The following is a 19,942-nucleotide window of genomic DNA, read 5'->3' as shown; positions in this document are numbered from 1 at the left end:
TGCATGAAGGAGGAGAGGGAACAGTGGAGTGCATGAAGGAGGAGAGGGAACAGTGGAGTGCATGGAGGAGGAGAGGGAACAGTGGAGTGCATGAAGGAGGAGAGGGAACAGTGGAGTGCATGGAGGAGGAGAGGGAACAGTGGAGTGCATGGAGGAGGAGAGGGAACAGTGGAGTGCATGGAGGAGGAGAGGGAATTCGGCAGTGAATGGGTGGGAGAAAAGGGGCTGGTAATTGCATGGGGGAGAATACTTAAGCCAAGTATAGGTCTGTATAAAGTGCATATCTAGCAGCTTTTCTATACAAATTGAAGAAAGAACAAAAAGAAGTGATGTTGCCGGTGAATACGGACGTTTTTGCCAGTGATAGTGCTTTCTTTTTGTTTCACCCGATACATGAAAGAGTTAGCGCTGGTGGTATCACCAGTTGTAAGTCCCAGAACTGAAAGCCTAAACAGGGATTCACTGTGTATACTCAGTAGAGCAGAGACAGGGCATCCAGGGGGAGCATGGGCATGTATCACCACCACCACCCCCCCTCCCCAAAAGAATATTCTTTGGGGCCATATGATTGCTAGTTACACCCCTAGGAAGAACTAACTTATTTTAAAGAAAAATAAAGGTGCTTTAATGCGCTGTATAGCTGATCAGTGAGACATTAATTGCATCTGTTATATTGCAGGTGCTTGAAAGTTTTCCAAACATGTCATACATTATCCCAGATTTTTTTTAATATACATTGGTATCCATTAGTACTTTGTGTCAATGAGAAAGACCTCATTTCAAGTTTCATTCCTAATATACACAAAATGTATTTGCTGTTCCAACCACCTCTTTAGAAACATATATGAACATATTCTGCAGAAAGGTAGAGAGGTAGGATGCAAATCTACTAGTAGTGTAAAAGAAATATGGCATCGGACACTGTATCAGTATCAGATTCAATAACAGATGGTCATTGACACCATGGCAAGGTGGAGGTGTTGCCCATGGACAGCTAGGATCTGATTTTTTGCTATGGGCAACATCTTCACTTCTCCTTTTTAGAAAGTTTAGTAAATCTACCTGCACATGTTAATGAAAGGGAGGATACAGATTTGTCAGACATACTAGCAGTGTAAAGGAGACAGATGTGTAGAAGGTTTTATATTTAGTTATAAATAACCTATAAGGTGTCTAGTTAACAAATAAAATACACTGTACCAATATAAAGAGGCTGGTAATCTACCCTAATTGTCAAGTGCCCTAGGTCTGACGCCGTTTCCCAATATGTGTACACTGATCTAACCAGGAACCCAGGGATCTTTGTAATCTGTCAGTGTTTAATGACAGATAAGCTGTTACAGCAGGTCTATCCTGAGCAATTATATAATTCACTCAGCCGAACTAATCAGCATTTCTGCTTTTTTATGTCAATCAGTTACATTTGCTTTAGAAATATAAATCTTTCTCTAGGAAAAAAGATTATATTCCAAAGAGTAGGATATAGTATACAAAGAAGCCTTAAAACAATATGAGTATGCTGGCAGCATATAAATAATATTAATAGATAATAAATATCTTAACTGACACCCTGAAAGTGTTATATAGAATGAGCAGTATAACTAGCCCATGACATTTTTCCTTTTCACAGGGCAGGTATAACCCTGGTGAAATCTTAGTATTCCTGGGATATTTTCAATCAAGTCTTAACAAACCCTGCTGGCTCTGACACAAGTCTTTGCATGCTGCACTTCTCTCAATCAGCCACTGTCTGCTATATCGCCTACATATTACACTACAAATAAAAGAATGTCTCAGCACGTCTCAACAATGCTGGTATAAAAATATATAAAAATGAAGAATTTCTGCAGCATTCAGGTTAGTAGCTAGCAATCTGCAGAATATATTAATATCTGTTCAAGGGAAAGTGAAATAGAGCATTTGTTTGCAGATCAGGGGGTAAATGTATCAAGCTGAGAGATTTCCGGCGGGTTTGAAAAACCAATCAGATTCTAGCTATCATTTATTTAGTACATTCTACAAAATGACAGCTAGAATCTGATTGGTTGCTATAGGCAACATCTCCACTTTTCAAACTCGCCGGAAGACTCTCAGCTTGATACATTTACCCCCAGATCTTTAGAGAGTGCAGTAAACTAATAGTCTGCAGAATATATCAATATGTATCTGTCACAGGCGTAGATAGAACAGAGCAATGTTCTGCAGATCTCTAGAGAGTGCAGTATTAGTGGTGCTATATATAATAGATGATGATGATGATGATGATAGTCTGCAGAATATATATCAATATGTGTCTGTCATAGGCTTAGATGGAACAGAGCAATGGTCTACAAGTCTCTACAATGTGCAGTAAACTAATAATCTGCAGAATATATTAATATGTGTCTCTCAGGTGCTAAACGAAAACAAAGCAGTGTTCTGTAGATCTCTAGAGAGGTCAGTAATATAATTATTAATATATATATATATATATCTGTCAAGGCGTAAATGCAACAGAGCAATGTACTGCAGAATTTTAGAGATGTTAAAATTAATAATCTGCAAATTAATACAAAGGGAAAAAGGACACTACAACAGAAGGAGGTCCTGCAGGGTAAACGTTTACAGGTAGGTTCCAGTACCCCCACAACCTCAGAGGAGTAATTATTAATATAATGTATATCTCTCAGGGTGGGACGCCATTAGATGAGAAGTGACACCATGGCAGATATCACAGAATAAAGCAGTACTGTATATAATGCAAGTATGCCCTTTAACATATTTATGATTTATTTTTTACAGCTACATCGTGATGTCTCTTTACAGTTTTGGGACAGATCCCATATCTTGTCATGCCTGGAACAAAGATAGATCTCGTAAGTCCCAAGTAACATAACTCCCAAGATGTTAAAAAGCAAAACTGACACCCATGCCATGCCCTATTCAGTTCACATCATGCCCAGTTGCATTCAAACCACACCTTCTTAAACCCTAACAACAACCAATGTTCCAATTGAACCACACCCCCATGAACGCAAGGCAATGCGCATTTCTGGATGTGTTCTGCCCAAATAGCAACTGTTGGGAGGTATGGAGTGAAGGTCATTTTAGAACATGGAAAAATGCCATCCAGTAGTGTAAATGGTCTTCATGTACCTACTTTGTGCAAATGCAGCTGTTTTTATTGGTAAGTGAATTGGTTTGGAGGCCAAGACGGTGACATCTGCTGGGAGGCGATGGACAAATCAATCAGGGGCTTCCCTTGTGCATCTAGTTTTGCACTTAAGTGGAAAATGTATATTTTATATAAGCTAGCAAGAGTGGAAAGGTGGAATTAGGAAGGAACGCATAACTCCCAACAGTCCTAATTTGAGAGGACTGTCCTATCGCCCCACGATCAAGACTTTTGTCCAGATTCCAGGTCAGCTGGGAGATATTTCCCTCTACCTGATGATTTGACTGATTTGTCTTCCTATTTGGGTGTCAGTATGTGAAATGTCATACTGTACTTTCAACTCTACTTGGCACCTCAAAAGGACCCTGCCATTTAGCCAACAGCTTGCTCTCCTGCATGGGTGCACCAATAGTTATTTATTACTTGGAGCAAAGACAAGTCAGCAGATCTTAGGGTTATACAATCACTCTTGTGTCTGTTGTGAAGTTCTTCATTTTCAATTGGCTGACCATATCAGTCGCACATGTTCAAAATATTCTGGAAAATATTTTCTGCCCAGAAAAAGGTTGCACCTCTAACAATTACCTCTAAAGGTTGAGGATACCCCAAGGCATCCTGCCATATCACAACTCAAACAGTAAAAGCTGGTTGAAGCCCGGGACAGTAAAGATGAAAAAGGGTAAGAGGTTGTTCTTCTGTTATTCTAGCAGTGGCAATTTATAGCAGAACGCAGAAGAACGTACCTGAGAACTTGTTCCACTATTTCCAAGATTTGTGTCAGGCTCGTAAGGTGGAGAAGACAGCATGGTTTTATGTCGGTATGCTTGGGTCCATAGGAACAAGTGACTGCCCTCTTTTCCAGAGGCGTAAGTAGAACTATCTGGGCCCTATTGCAGAATTGTGATGGGGCCTTCTAAGCACCACCATTAAGTAATACCGACCACAATTTCTGCTCCATCTGGTATTAGGGCACAGTACTAATAGCAGTCTTAGTATATATAGCAATTTAATCCTCACTATTTTCCAAACGATATGACTGCCTGTATAAGTGTGTTATTAAGTTTGAACATTAACGCCTATTTTTTCCCAGGCCACATATCAGTCTTTGCTCTAGCCACTTGTTGGTGTAATTGTACAGGCATTGTGCAAGGCCAGAGACCTGTGGATAATAGAAAAGACTATCTGGCATTAAGGAGTGATGGTCAAAAGTAGATTGTTTTGATCCTTTAAAATTCCGCAGAATATTCAGCCACCAAATCCACATAGGCCACTAGGCTTCCCGTATGAGCAAGGGTACCAGCCGGATTGCCCAGTTACTCTTAGCCCAGGTCTGGACCGTGGTCACTCTCTCAAATATGGTTATAAAGGCATACGGATCTTCTCCTCCTTTATCTTAGGAATGAGGTGAATCTCCGGCATCTGAAAAGAAAGAGTTGGCAAAACTGCCTCAGCTCTAAATTTTACAGCTCCTCCTGATGAGCAGCTGCGAAGTGCAAAAGTGTATTAATTTACAAACTCCATCTGTGCCTGCTGTACTGCTTGCTGTTGTCTCAGGCTACAGTCTTGTAACCCTTTTTGGATTGAAATGAGCCTGTGAAAAAAGGCCTCCATGATGTCACTCTTGAGTCCTAAAGATCTGGACTTGACTTAATCCCACTTCTCACACCAACTTGTGAATGGCAGGTGTAGAGTCAAGACTTGAAAGACAGACATACATTTCAAACACAGCTTTATTATTCCAAGTGCAGGAATAGCAAACACAGCAACACAGGGGTCATGTATCTTTTAACTAGTATTAAACTAGTTTCTGATTTATTTATTTTTACTTATAAGGACAAATACATAGATATTCATATTGCAGATGGTTAATTTTTTTCTCTTTCTGATGTGCACAAAAGTCTGCGTAATCGCCAAATACATTTATCTTTATGTCTCCTGATAAGGATACCTGTTGTGGCAGGTATAGCAATTACTCTAACTAGGTTATAATTCCTGTGCTATATACCCTTCTACTTCTTTAACTTTAATGGTTTATCTTTGCATTTTAAGAAAAAGTTTGGATGTTTATTTGTTTTCTTGTTTCCTGTATAGAAATTGCCATCAGCCCTAATAATCACATTGTGCAAATATACCAGAAAGTGGACGATGGCTGGAGTAAAATCCATGAGCTGACAGAACACAATGGCCGGATCACAGGTAAGGACAGATATGTAGTTTAATACAAAAGTTACAATGATTAAAACTGAAAGAAAATCAAGGTCACAAAATACAGGCTTATGAAAGGAAATGATCAAAGGCACATACTGAATACACAGGCAGTGTCACTGGGGTGGGTAAATACAACATTTAGGGAACATTACATGTAACTTTACACAATATAACTGTCTGCACACTATGGTGATAAAATACACCTGTAATTAAGCATTAAATAGACTTCCCCATTGTGTTGTATAAAACGGGAACTGCATGTTCGAAGCCAGCTCTGATTGATGTAAATGATTGCTAGTTCTTATTGCCAATATAGGGCCTGATTCATTAAGGAAAGTAAGGCAAAAAAAAGTTTTCTTCTGGACAAAACCATGTTTCAATGCAAGGGGTGCAAATTAGTTTATTATTTTGCACATAAGTTAAATACTGGCTGTTTTTTCATGTAGCACACAAATACTTGATCTAGGACATGTCCTACCCCAAATATAAAACTGCCATCACATTTTACATTTAACTCCCCCTCCAATGCAACATGGTTTTGCCAAGGGGCAAAGTTACTCATTTTTTTTGCTTTACTTTCCTTAATGAGTTAGGCACATAGTGTTCAAATACAGGAACACCTGGGTAGACAGAGGCCTGTATATATTTCCACAAGTTTGTCTCTTCCATTAAGTTATTACACCTTCAGTTCTTTGCTTTTGTCCTGTACATCTTTTGACAAGGTCTTTATCCCCTTCATCGTCTCCTTATTCACAGTCTTCTATCTATGATTATATTTATACTGCTCAAATACCTGACTCTGGGCTATAACTGTAAGCTCTGGGGCCAAAACCATGTGACAAAGCCCTTCCATGTTGTATATATTATTAAGACAACAAATGTAATAATGGCAATAAGAGTATATTGTGTCAGGGTTCCCAATATAAGACCACAGTGAGAGCGCAGTGAACAAAGTGGTTTTTATCAAACAACAGTTACACGGGGTTCAGGATGCAGTACGGTAGGGTATGGCTAGTAACAATCTGCAACAAGTTAGTCCTCTGTAACACTGGAGAGCTGAAAGCAGGTATTGGTGGTAATACTCTGCAGCAGGATAATGCAAAAACACTAGAGAGCTGCAAGCAGGTACAGAGTCACAGACAAGGACGGGCAGAGGTCAATACCAGGAGATCAATCAGGATAGGAACACAGGAACAGCGACACAGGAAAAGGCAATAGATGATCTGGCTAAGACTGCTGGGACAAGCAGGCTTTTGCAGGCCAAGGACAGGTGTTAAGCATCCTGGAGTAACAAGCCTAGCTCTGGCAGGTAAGAGGGAAAAGTGGCCCCTTTGGAAGAACAGTTTTACTACAGGCAGGATATATATATATATATATATATATATATTGTAACAAAAGGAGGCATTTAGCTGGCAATATACAGAGAAAGCAGGGAAGTAGAGTAAAACATTTGTGCAGTAATGCACCTAGAGTGAAGACTTATGTATGAAAAGCAATAGTTTAAATTTGGTTAAACTTACATGATCTGAAATCCTTCCTCTCAGCAAACAGACAGGGCGTGTCTGGTTGTGCAAACAGAGGCAGTGATGGGTGTTTTCTTTTAAAGAGAAGGTGGGTGTGTCACCTGTCCATCAAGCTAAGGCTGGGGGAGGAGCATCATGTATAAAAAGACCAATGCTGGGTGAGCTGGCTGGTCCTGAGAGAGACCTGGACTATGTATAGCTAGTGTTTAGGATCTCCATGATTGCTGTACAAGTATACAGTGTCAAACATTTACCATCCTGACAATAAAGCACCATAAAAGGAAGTTGTTGTTCGCGTGTGCTTCTGCAGTAGCGGGCTCTTGCCACAATATATATATATATATATATATATATATATATATATATATATATATATATAAAAGGTCCAACATAGTTCCTTGCAGACAGGAGCTGCAGGATGCAGGTCATGACAAATGGTAAGACAGGGCTGAAAGCAAAAATGAGCAGATTTAAGCATATTTTATCACACAAACAGTACTGTAATTGCCTACAATTTGCGCTACAAATGAACGTGCGAAGCAACTATGGAACTGACGCTCCTAATTGATTTGCCCCCGTTGTGCTTCCCATGCCCTTCAGCAATGCATGTCAAATGATTACAGAGATGCGTTGTGCATCCCATCTGTTCTGACAGTCAGATTATTGTAGGGACAACTCTCAATTCCCCCACCACTATCCAGTACTGGCAGTCAGATCATTATACAGACAGATCACATTTTCCATGTCTTGTACCGAGAGGTTATTGCAGGGACACACTGCGTTTCCCCTGTCCTTATCAAGTACTGATAGTCACGCATTTCAGTTCATTTAGACATTTACACTGAGGATCTCTGGTATGAAAAATTGAACACACTCCACATATGTTGCAGGAATTGACTGGGCCCCGGACTCCAACCGCATTGTGACGTGTGCTGTGGACAGAAATGCGTATGTGTGGGCTCTCCGAGATGATGTGTGGAAGCCCACCCTGGTCTTACTGCGCATTAACCGTGCTGCAACTTGTGTCAAGTGGTCACCCCAGGAGAACAAGATCGCGGTGGGCAGTGGATCACAGGCCATTTCCATCTGCTACTTTGAGATGGATAATAACTGGTGAGTAACCCTAATAAAAGTAAGCATGAGAGCGGTGATATCCAAGGTGACCAAACACCCATGTCTTAATCAAGCAAACCAGGGCAGGAAAGAATTGTACCCAGGTTCCAGGTAGTTTTCTGCTGCAATAATTACTTTTCTTCTTTACTAGAACCCAGTGAACGTTGCTTCCTGTCTCAGGCACCCTTGTAGCTAGCCCGGGCCTGGGACGAAAGACGTAATATGTGAAACTTAAGATGCCACAGAACATAATGGTATAAAGTGTACATGAGGGGCCTGATCCATTAAGGAACAGAAATGCTGCTACATGGCATATCCAGAAACAGACTATACCCATTGAACACAAAAACATCCAAAGGACACTTACGACAACCTACAATTTCATGGGTGGAACAGGGAGGGGAAGGGGCGTGTGCACGTAGTCAATGTACAGTACGGGCGAGCCAAGCTCGAGCACACGCAGCAGCGCCCAATTCAAACTTTGGCCATCTCCCGGGTACATGTTTTTCTATCGAATCACTTGCACCAGGTACAGGTCAAGTGTAAGGGCCGATGACGGTCGCATTTGCAAGCTAGAACATGTGTATTGCAATCAGGAGCAACTGTAGAAATGTTTTTCAGGTACCGTAGGCATTAATAATATCCTGATCTCGCGGGTTTTGGATTGTATAAGTACCGCCCTCCATGGTTATTCAGCTGGGGTAGCACAGTTCTTGGCAGTCTCTACTGCAGTTGGGCAGCATCATAGGTAGAAAAGAAAGAGGAGGGTTAGCAGTGTTCTTCAAAGTCTCCAGTGACATTCAGGAGAGCTCCATTGCTAATTTTCATTGCTGAAATAGAAATAATATGTCTGGCAGGCTTGGTCTTCTAAATCTGCAGTCACATTGTACTGTGTTATATAGGTAACATACAAAGAGGAGAGCTCCATTGCTAATTGTCATTGCTGAAATACAAAAAATAGGTCTGGCAGGCTTGGTCTACTAAATCTGCAGTCACATTGTACTGTGTTATATAGGTAAAACACAAAGAGGAGAGCTCCATTGCTCCATTGCTAATTGTCATTGCTGAAATAGCAATAATAGGGCTGGCAGTGTTGTTCTTAATCTGCAGTCACATTGTACTATGTTATCAAAATGGATTCACAGCAGTGCACAGAAGACCAGGAGCACCAAGCAGCTGCTGGTACCAGTCATGATGATAGTAGTCCCTCTACGTCATCTGCTAAAGCCTATGTAAAAGTGCATAATATTTACAAAAATGTAAAAAAACACCTTTTACCTTGGTCAAGAAAAAAAGACCTGTAATCCAGGCAAAGTTATCTACAGAAAAATATAAAATTGGCAACATGCCATTCTACACACGCAGTGGCAAGGAAAGAATTAGGCCTTCGCCTTTTTCTATGAGTGCTTGTTCTGCAACTGTCACTGAGGCATATTCTTGCAAGGTCCGTCATGACCAAGCAAGACCTTGTCATTCGGACTCCAAAAGTGGTGTCCAAATACTTTTACATGTAAAAGCCAAGCTGGAAGAAAACAGTAAGACATTAGAGGAAAATGTATGTTCAGATTCAGAAATTACACAAATTCCTGAGGAGAGTCTATCCAGGAGTGCTATGTGTAATCCATAGCTGTCTGATAGTGTACCCATAAAGAAGGCCCCTTTCAGCATTTCTGCAGATGTGTGTATAAACAGCCCAAGTGTAGCCGGTGATACACAAATTCAGGATGCCACTTTGGAATTGCAACAGGATTAAGGGGATATTTGTGTAGCGCTAATGAGGATGTTGATGAGGATGATGTTGTTTGTGTAAGCCCTGCACCACTGGAAGCAGTTCTTGTACGTGATAAGAAGAAGGCCATTGTCATGCCTGGGCATAAGACCAAAAAATCCACCTCTTATGTGTGGAATTATTTTTACCCAAATTCTGACAACAGTTGTCTAGCCATTTATAGCATTTGTAAAGCCACAGTAATGTAAGCATGGATGTCTAAATAGACGTGTATATGAATTACCTTCCACTTTGCTGCTGTTTCATCAGTATTGCACAAAGTGTTTGTAATCTGTTCTTTACTTCAAAGGTACCTAACAATTAAAATTTTTGGGGAATTGGGGCTGATTCGAAGCTCTGTGATGAACTTGCTTTTTGCTGTGAATTACAATGGCTCTTTTTAGTGCATTGTCTGGCACCCTGGATTGGTCTGGGTCTGATAAATGCACGCATCCTGGGGGGGAAGGGGGTCAGCGCACGTCGCCATGTATTAGCTGTAGAATTACCACAGTTGTCCAAAGAACAGGTGGAGCGATCAAATGAACCGTAACTGATTTCATGATCCAAGGACAATTCCATCTTGCACCACTTTTCTTTTCTGCCACTACTGTGTGCCAATGTGTCCTAGATGTGCTAGGAACTGCGGTGTGTTTGAGTCATTGCTCTGTCGCTTTCCATCCAGCCAGGTCGCTGCAGTCTTTGTTTGAAAGTGTATGAAAATAATATTGTGACCTGTGAGGTGGTCAAAATTGACTGCAAATGACTTGAAATTAGTGTTATTGAGGTTAATAATAATGTAGGGGGGAAAAAAGCAAAAATATGTGATTTTAGCAAAAAAAATTAAAAAAAAATTGTGATTTTAGAAAAAAATTTGAGATCCAAAACCAAAACACGCAAGGGCGGTTTTGCCAAAACCAAAACATGAGGTTAATCCAGATCCAAAACCAGAACACGGGGGTCAGTGTCCATCTATATTAATAACTATATAATTAACAGACAACCAATCAATACTTTTATCTTTTTTTCTGTGTTTTCTGCATGAACTTTATATTACACATATGTATGGGGCATTTCCTGTAGTGTATTGTGTCTGTCAAAGCAGAGCAGACGTAGATCCATCAAGAGACATTTCTTTTTCTTAAAAAAAAAATACCCTGCAATTTACTTTAGTTTTGCGTGCCTTAATGAGTCAGGCCCCAGATGTCTACCTATCGTACTGTATGATGGGCTGTGCGCTTTGAAGAGGAATGGTGGAATTTAGTAGCATAATGGACAGCAATATTTTGATTGGCTCACAACCTCTACAGCAGTTAACACCCCTCCTCCTGTCAGCAGCATTTATAGAAAGGAGGGGTGCAGACCCTTTAAGGCCACTATTAAACATATTGCTATATTTGACAGTGGTTTACAAGGAACAGTTAAAAGGTAGGTAAAAGGTAATTGTATGTTATTGACCATGCCATCCGTGTTCAACTTGGATCACTCCATGTGCTTCTAAGTGTACTGTGTGATTGCGGTCTCATTAGAAATATGCCACTCACCAAACCCGATGGGAATTCCGATGGTTATAAGGGTTCTACGCTGCTACTACTACTATTTTGTTAATGTCTTTGTTAAGAGTCTTCTTAGCTTACCACTAACATAAAGCAATCAATGCCTGCGATCAGGATATAATTTCGAGCTGAAAAACGATATCATGTCACCCTATAATTAGACATAATACCTTGTATCGTTCTGCATTTAAATAGGTGGATCAGCAAACATATCAAGAAATCTATTCGTTCCACAGTTCTGAGCTTGGCCTGGCACCCAAACAATGTCCTGTTGGCAGCTGGGTGCTGTGACTTCCAATGCAGGTATAGTGTCTGACCAGTCATCTGGGAACTCTTACTAACCTGGGGACCAGGTGCAGGACAGTAAGCGAAAGGAATCTGGAGCCTTTTACTCACTAACTTGGGGACCAATACATGTACAGATCAGTAACTATATGTCATTCACGGTTACTCACTAACTTGGGGACCAATACATGTACAGAACAGTGACTATATGTCATTCAGGGCCTCTTACTCACTCACCTGGGGACCAATACATGTACAGAACAGTGACTATATGTCATTCAGGGCCTCTTACTCACTAACCTGGGGACCAATCCATGTACAGAACAGTGACTATATGTCATTCAGGGCCTCTTACTCACTCACCTGGGGACCAATACATGTACAGAACAGTGACTATATGTCATTCAGGGCCTCTTACTCACTCACCTGGGGACCAATCCATGTACAGAACAGTGACTATATGTCATTCAGGGCCTCTTACTCACTCACCTGGGGACCAATGCATGTACAGAACAGTGACTGAAGTAATCTTCTCTTATTTCTAACCCATGGACTAGTGCACCTTTTGTATTAGTGTTGATCCATTATAAGCCCAATTCTGTATTTTGGGGTCTATGCATAAGAAAATCTAGCAACAGCTTGGAGAAGGTGGAGTCATGTTATTTAGGTACAACTGGTATGGAAATGGCTTTATAAGCAGTAAGTGTCAGACAAAGCTTCTTTCAGAAATTGGAACTTTTTATTTCAAACATTCCACAGAATCCGAGCGTTCTTTCTAGTCATGTTTCAGGATATTGTCACTTTAATCACTGTGAACCAACATGTCAGAAACAGGAAAGGGAATAACAGATATACCTGCCTGAGCCCATTCATCTAGGCCTGCACAGAGATTTGTCACTGGAACAGTATGGAAAATTTCTGAGGCTTTTTTTCAGAATTTTATCCGCATACGTGAAGGAAATTGAAGATAAGCCGAGTCCAACGCTGTGGGGTACGAAGATGCCATTTGGAGAGGTTCTGTATGAGACTGGTGAGAACGGAGGATGGGTACACAGTGTCTGCTTCTCTCCCAGTGGTCAATACCTCGCCTGGGTCGATCATAACAGCTGTGTCCATTTGGCCGACTCAACACACGACAAAATGTAAGACACCACTTAAATCAGAATATTGTGAGATACACTATTCCTGTATTTGCAATGTATATGATAGATTCTGAGTACCACCCAGATAATATTCTCCCAACCCACATTTAACTACTATTACCCAGGCCCAGATCTCTGGGCAAAGCTGGTGCAAACTGAGTTGTAGGGCGCACAGGCCATTGCCGGGCCATGGCCCTCTAGTGAGCTGTCTCCTACATTCAGCCCATTGCTGATCCTGTGCTCTCAAAGTGGATGTAAATCAGTCTGTTCCTCACCACCTGTTCAGTGCTGCTTCCTGTCTTCTCTATTACAGTGTCACCGAGCTGAAGACTGACAATCTCCCCTTCCTGAGTGTTCTATTTGTGAATGAGTCCCGGCTTGTCGCGGCTGTAAGCTTATCTGCCACTAATCATATTGACGTGGAATCTATTTTAAAAACATGTGCTCCTCTGTTGCTGTTTTGCTTTACAGCACATCGCATAATCAAACACTGTAAAATAGATTATTAATATTTATGTGGGACCTTGTTGACCAATTTGAGCTCAAAGTTCTTTGCACCAGTAAGGGGTTGTAGTTTTAATGGTTGGAGGCAGCTAAAACATTCGTACTGGTGTGACGTACATTATAAAGCACAAATATTAGCACTTTAATCATTATTTGGTCTACAAACATGCAATAGGTGACTAATTTCGATTCTTAAGATGATTTGCAATTTTTAAATTAATTATTGAATCTGCCTCTAATGTCAACTTCTTGAGACAGAAGCACCTGTGTGGATTGGCTCACAGACTTGCTTCTGCTCCCAGCATTTCAGTTCAGCAGGAACTATAATTCCCGACAAGTCCCGATCACAACACTTCTTATACCCCAGGGGGTAAATGTATCAAGCTAAGAGTTTTCCGGCAGGTTTGAAAAGTGGAGATGTTGTCTACAGCAACCAATCAGAGTCTAGCTTTCATTTTGTAGAATGTGTTAAATAAATGATAGCTAGAATCTAACTGGTTTTTCAAACCCCCCGGAAAACTCTCAGCTTGATACATTTACCCCCAAGTCTTTCCAGCACAAGGATAGGATATCATTGGCTGGGCTGATCTAAGTGGTGCTGGACCTAGAAGATAGGACAACTTTACTCCACAGTCAACATCCCCATGAGGTTCATGGTCAAACGGTTCCCTCGGGATACAATACAAAATACAAATGTGTATTTTGTGGAAGGAAAACGCCTTTAAAAAAGTTCTAAAACAAATGTTTTATCTCCCTTTTATCCTGCAAGTCTTTTTTATAGAATAATCCCCATAGACAGTTCATTGTTTGGTCATTCTCCCAACAGCATCCAACTCATAAAACAGATAAACCAGTGAGATTGGTAAAGTGGATTTAAAAAAGTCACTATAAACAAAATTAGAATTTAGAAAATATTTTGTAATTATATAATTAATGGGGATTTCCTCATGTGTGACAATTAATAATAGGATGACCATTGTTATTCATTTATCTGCTGATTTAATGTTTTATTATAAGGCTTCACTTTAATCAACTTGAAGCTGCGCATTGATGGTAACTGTGCTCTTGTGGGGAAAGAAGTCTGGATAAGAGCTGGCTATCTACTATATGTTTTTAATAAATAAAGTTAAATCTAGTCTTTTTTTCTAATTCACTTAATTATGATTGGCTGGGTCCCGCTGCATTTAATTAACCTTTAAGGAAAGTTTACAAAATAAAAATAATAAATATTTAGTTCAATTATTCTTAAATGATGGATGGAATGACTAGACCTGCTTAAAATGGGCCTGTCTTATCCTGGATTCCCATTTATTCACTCAGTGCATCACAAATTCCCCATACATATACAATCAGTGGTGGAAGTGGGGGTGTAAACGGTGGTATGCCATAGCGCCACTTCTCCTGTAGCCTTCATTGGAACACTATAACATTCCATTCACTTACACTCCCATTACATTATTCATACCGCCACTTCTAAATTGTCCACTTCGACCACTGTAAACAATTTCAGTGGTTTGTTCAAGACATGAGTATTTTCTGGCTATTTGAATCTATCCCTCCCTCTTGTTTCCTAGCAGTCGTCCCTCATATGAATGTGACATTCTATGGAATCAGAGGGTCAGCATTTCTAGCAGTATAAAATAAAGATGGCCATTGACACTGGCCAGGATGCCACACACTTTACAGGGACAAACACAGGATTTGTGAAGGGGGGTTTCTACACCATGCCAACAGTTGGCATGACCAGGATGCATGGGGGCACGGCTATAATATTAGACAGTGCTTGGTTGCTCTCCAACTCTTCCTATCCCTATAATATACATGGGCAATGCTGCCTGCACTACTTTTAGGTCAAGCAAAGCCATGTGAAGCGGGGGCAGGGTCCAGCCACCTCAATTATACGGTGCCCCAGGCTTAGAGGGGGGTTTTTCCGGACACTAAGAACCCCCCTCGGTTTGCCTATGCTTTATTGTGCTGTAGAATATGTTGGCACTGTATAAATCCTAGATAATGTGGATAATACCCAGTGTTCTCCCCAGGACCTATTTCCCCAGTGCTCCACCGGGCTGTTTTTACTTGTCACTCGGCTCTTGGAGTCCGACGGAGTCCTATCACATTAGGACAAACCAGTGTTTGTCCTATTATAAGAGCGTCTGTGTAAGCACAGCAGTGTGTCCAGCAAGCAGGCAGGCAATTACCTCCAGAGTCCTTATGAATAATGTAAGTGTTGGTAATAATTAATAACAATTATTATTATTGTAAAGTATTACACTGCACCCACCTAGCTACTTCATAATGCCATCCGGCTTGGAGCATTTTCTGGGGAGAACACTGATACCCTTATTACTGGCTTTATTGTGGAATGACGAATTCATTTTAATAGCTAATAAATATTTAATTGCTTTTAACAGACATTAGTGTAATGATCTCTCCATCAGGGACATGACTATGCCCCCTATCTGTTCTCATACTCTGGACCTGGGAGCATGGAGCTCGTCTGTAGATATGACGCCCAGAAGCAGAACTCCAAGTCAGCGACGTCAGCTATGCAGCATTTCCGTAATCTGGATAAAAAGGCCGTGCAGGAGAACAACAGCTCGGAGGTGGACACCCTGCACCAGAACAGCATCAGGTGGTAGAATACGCTGTGCATATAGCGCTATATAAAGGTGCTCATATAGTCAGATAAAAACGTGTGTGTTCTGCAGCAATCGTAGTAATGTTGTCATCCGTTTATATCTTCCATCTGTAAATGTGCACATGATTAATTAATCCCAAGAAATTACAGGATTTACTAAATACCTTTCTTTTGGGATTCCCAATTTATGGCCAGTCTCGAAGTACTTCCTAAAAAAAAGTGGTGAATTTTTTTATTTCAATTTGCGCTGACTCCATCCATTTTTGTACGGACATCTATCTGGGTGTATATACAATGGACCAGAAACAAATATTTTTTTTTATCATACTACTAAAGCAAACAAACAGTGCAATAAGAGGAAAGTCTTGTGTTGTGGACAAAAGCTGGCCAGGTAAATGACCACACACAGCCAATCGCAGGACACGTATCTACGCCACTAACACCCTCACACTCCACCTCTATTGTCTCAGTTTAGTACCCTAATCATAATAATGTTAACTCTCACAAGTTTGTCCCACTCTACCTCCTGTCTCATTATCCTCTTTGTAATTTTTCCTTTGCTCTAGTTGTGTCTTCTTATGTAGTTGTTTTCTCTAGTCTCTTGTATTGATTTTTACTGATTCTATTGTTTTGCTTGTCCCTTATCTGTATGTACTTTTAATTTTTGTTGATGCGGGGCTGCAGATTCTGTGGCGCTATATAAATACAATATGATGATGATAATGATGATGAAACTTCTGTAAATATACACACTGAAATCACTAGCAGAGCTTTTCTCCTCTGTCCTCCTCCAAGTTTGCATCTGAAATCTCTTCTCTCTGTAATCTAATGCACTAGTCCTAATCATACCTAAGCATTAATCAGACCCTCTGCTGCCACTCACAGGTGAAGTATCTCACTGCTCAGATGCTTACAATTCCAAGCACGCCGTGGTCCACTTATACAAAGTACCAATCGGCAAGGTGAAGCACCAAATCCTCTCTGGACATGCCTTGTGCCTCAATTTACACAAGCGGCATAGGGTACTTCCAAAGGCATAGGTTACAGAGTAAAAGGGCAGCGTTTGCAGTAAAGCGGAGCTTTGCCCTGGACGAGGGAAGTAATTTTGGCAGAGTGAGTGCATTCATTCCAAAGGTCGGAGCATGCGCACTGATACACCTAGTTTCGCGGAGCAGTACAGAAATTACATTTCGAGTAAGATTAATGAACTGAGATAAAGGGGCGGTGAGTGCACATTATTAGGGCAGTTCCTTGCTAGGTAGAGGGCACATGACCATTTCCACTCAGCTAAAGGATGTGATTTTTGCACCCGGTTTGACCTGACAAAGCTCCTGTCTTGTTCTATATTTTTAATGGGGGGAATCTTGCCCCACCAGCTGCATTTCAGCAGCAAAGCACACTTCTAGGTGTAGTACCCATGTAAAAAAAAAAAAAAAAAAAGGTTAAAATAAGACACTCCCACTGTCCCCTCAATCTAATGATTAATTTAAGCCATAAATTGAGCAGTATTTTGTTAGAAAAACAAAAGAGTTTAATGATAGTTTAATGATAGGGGGGTTCCTAGAATGGCAGGACCTTTAACGTGACATATACAGTTTTCCACAGTGTAACTCTCTTCCAGTTTGTGCATCTCTCCTCACACCAAGGCATACTTCTATCTTGCAGAGGCATATTTCATGTGTGTTGAGTATGTATTGTAGTGTAGTGTAGTGTAGTGTAGTGGTGTTTGTGCTTCAGAAAAAGTGGTCCAGAGGCCAGTGTATTCATCCCTCCAATCTCTTGCATGTCTCCTTACGTGGAATAAGTCCGTTTACACCTAAAGCCACAGCATACATTACTTCCGCTGTGGCTCGGTGGGTTAGTGGCAACTTGGGGGGGGGGGGGGGGGTAGGAGGGGATTCTGTGCAACGCTGAGGTGGTGTGCAGTCTATGCCATGCAATCCTGGAGTGTCTGTGCAATGCTACTGTATGTGCAATGATGGAGGTCTGTGCAGTTTGGAGGGAGCTGGGGTGTGCAATGCTGGAAGCATCTGGTGTTACTGCTGTGCTGGGGGGTTTGTCCAGTGCTTGTAGTTCTGAGTCTTCTGTAATGCTTGGGGGGGGGGGTGTAATGAAGTTCTCTGACAACAGGGTCTGAGCAATGTGGAGTGTTTGGCATTGGGGCTTATGAAATGTGACAACTATTTTCAGTGAAGGCTGAAAATACAACATTTCACCTTCTTATTTCAGATACGTTCCCTTTAGCATTACTTTGACACACTTGAGTTGGTGGGATGTGAAGTCTCTCTTGTATCGTTTTGGAAGGGGAAATGAGAGAAAGGCAGTATGAGTAACACGCTTACATCTTCATAGGTAACATAAATGGCCAGAATAAACAGGTACACCTATCCCAACAACCCTTCAATCACATGACACTAAAACAATTCTGGAGCATAAGTGTAGAGTAACATTGAACAGAGTTGTCTTCATGTTTCTTATATTGATATGTCCCTTTTTTGGTGAATGTCAGCCAGAATGAACTCTTCAACATTACCTGTCCATCTCTTGAACACTGCATTTTTCATTGAATTATACCAAGTGGGGGTATTATATCTCAGGTGGGGCTATCCAGTTTCATAGAGTGCAGAACTTTGGCAGAAACTGCCCTTTTTCCCGAGTCCTATGTGGGAAGTGATACATACCCTATAATATGTAGTAGCTAAGAGGGAAGTTACACATACTGCATTACTCACGCATTTCTCTTCTTCTGTAATGTGAAATAATATGGAAGTAAATAGATATCTGCTCAGTTGTCGATCTGATTATATATTATAATGAAGCCGTAAGCTACAGTAGCTTAGTTAAAGACCATATTGAGTGAGCACATATTTTATAATAAATATTGTGTAATCATCTGTGTTTGCTGCCTGCTTATCCTCTTCCCCATTCTGCAGCCAGTTATCGGTTATGGAAGGAGACCTGACCAATGTCAACACTTTCAGCAGCAGTGGGATGGATGGAGCACTGGTTATTTGGACCACTAAGGCTGTATAAAGGTGTGTGTGTGTTTGTGTGTTAGTCATTGGGAGACACATGGTTAATTCCAGGAGTAGATAAACATGTTTCTCTGTTGCAGAACTGAGCAGACGGCACTCACCAGCCTCTCTTGGGGTCAGCGGATATGTGATGATTAGAAACCAGAGATGCGGCTTGTCACTCTGAAGTGGATGCAGAATGTCACGGAGAATTCCTGGCAGCGCACAACTTCCGGATGCTTCACATACAGACAAGCCAGAGGACAGTGAGCTGTCATCTCCAAAATGGGTCTGAATCTGTGCTGAGCTGCAACTCCTGTGGATTAAAATATGACCCCTGTTGTGTAATCATAAGTGGACATTTTACAAAATACAGCCCTGTTTACATGTACTTCTATGAGCTATCATTGTGTCATTCATTTCATTCACCCCAATAATTTGTTTTAACTACAACATGGTCAGGATAAGATATGTGGACCCCTAATCCACTCCTCAGCTGCAAAATTAATTAGGGGTAATCTAAAACAGTGAGTTATAAGGGCTGTACAATTTTGGGCAACACCTCCTCTTTAGGTAGTGCTCCCCCATGTAGAACTTTAATGTGATCTCTTTATAACCACCCCCATAAATTAATGGTGCTGGACCGCAGAGTTTGACAGCTGGGAAAAGAGAGAGCTGTCCAAACTGGTGATGTGGGAAAGGGAAGGTGAAAGCGCCATATTTTAAAAGGGCAAGAGATAATTATCCTTCTTTAAAAACAGATGGGTATATCAATATGAGAAAAAGCTTTATACAAAATCTATTGGGAACCATAGTATCTAATTGCAATATCCATTGCATTTCTGCCTTCGCTAATGTGGTATTTCTGGTAGAGATGGGCGGGCTTGGTTCTCCGAGAACCGAACCCACCCGAACTTTGCCTATCCGAGTACCGAGCCGAGCAGGCTCGGTACTCTCCCGCCCGCTCGGATTCCAAATCGAGGCCGAACGTCATTGTGACGTCGTCGGATCTCGGAGCTCGGTTCTTGCGATATTTGAAA

General features: G+C 41.1%; 1 protein-coding gene across 6 annotated transcripts in view; it reads left to right on the top strand.

Annotated features, from left to right (window-relative positions):
- Positions 1 to 19,293, top strand: part of LOC142095140 (actin-related protein 2/3 complex subunit 1A-A-like) — a 41,671-nt gene extending 22,378 nt beyond the window's left edge. For 4 of the 6 annotated variants that reach the window (XM_075177951.1, XM_075177955.1, XM_075177952.1 and 1 more), the window contains 9 exons: positions 2,782 to 2,855; positions 5,246 to 5,350; positions 7,776 to 7,998; positions 11,515 to 11,622; positions 12,540 to 12,746; positions 13,060 to 13,135; positions 15,689 to 15,882; positions 18,822 to 18,923; positions 19,004 to 19,293. In XM_075177951.1, coding sequence (XP_075034052.1) covers positions 2,782 to 2,855; positions 5,246 to 5,350; positions 7,776 to 7,998; positions 11,515 to 11,622; positions 12,540 to 12,746; positions 13,060 to 13,135; positions 15,689 to 15,882; positions 18,822 to 18,921 — 1,087 coding nt within the window. In that variant the 3' untranslated portion in view covers positions 18,922 to 18,923; positions 19,004 to 19,293. Of the gene's footprint in view, positions 1 to 1,657; positions 1,858 to 2,781; positions 2,856 to 5,245; positions 5,351 to 7,775; positions 7,999 to 11,514; positions 11,623 to 12,539; positions 12,747 to 13,059; positions 13,136 to 15,688; positions 15,920 to 18,821; positions 18,924 to 19,003 lie in introns of those variants that run through there. The other 2 variants (XM_075177954.1, XM_075177956.1) reach the window with 2 other exon arrangements.
- Positions 19,294 to 19,942: the final 649 nt, after the last annotated feature.

The sequence above is a fragment of the Mixophyes fleayi genome, chromosome 6 (assembly GCF_038048845.1).
Source record: "Mixophyes fleayi isolate aMixFle1 chromosome 6, aMixFle1.hap1, whole genome shotgun sequence".
NCBI lineage: Eukaryota > Metazoa > Chordata > Amphibia > Anura > Limnodynastidae > Mixophyes > Mixophyes fleayi.
Note: the sequence above shows the minus strand (reverse complement) of the source record. Positions and strands in the feature narration are given on the sequence as shown.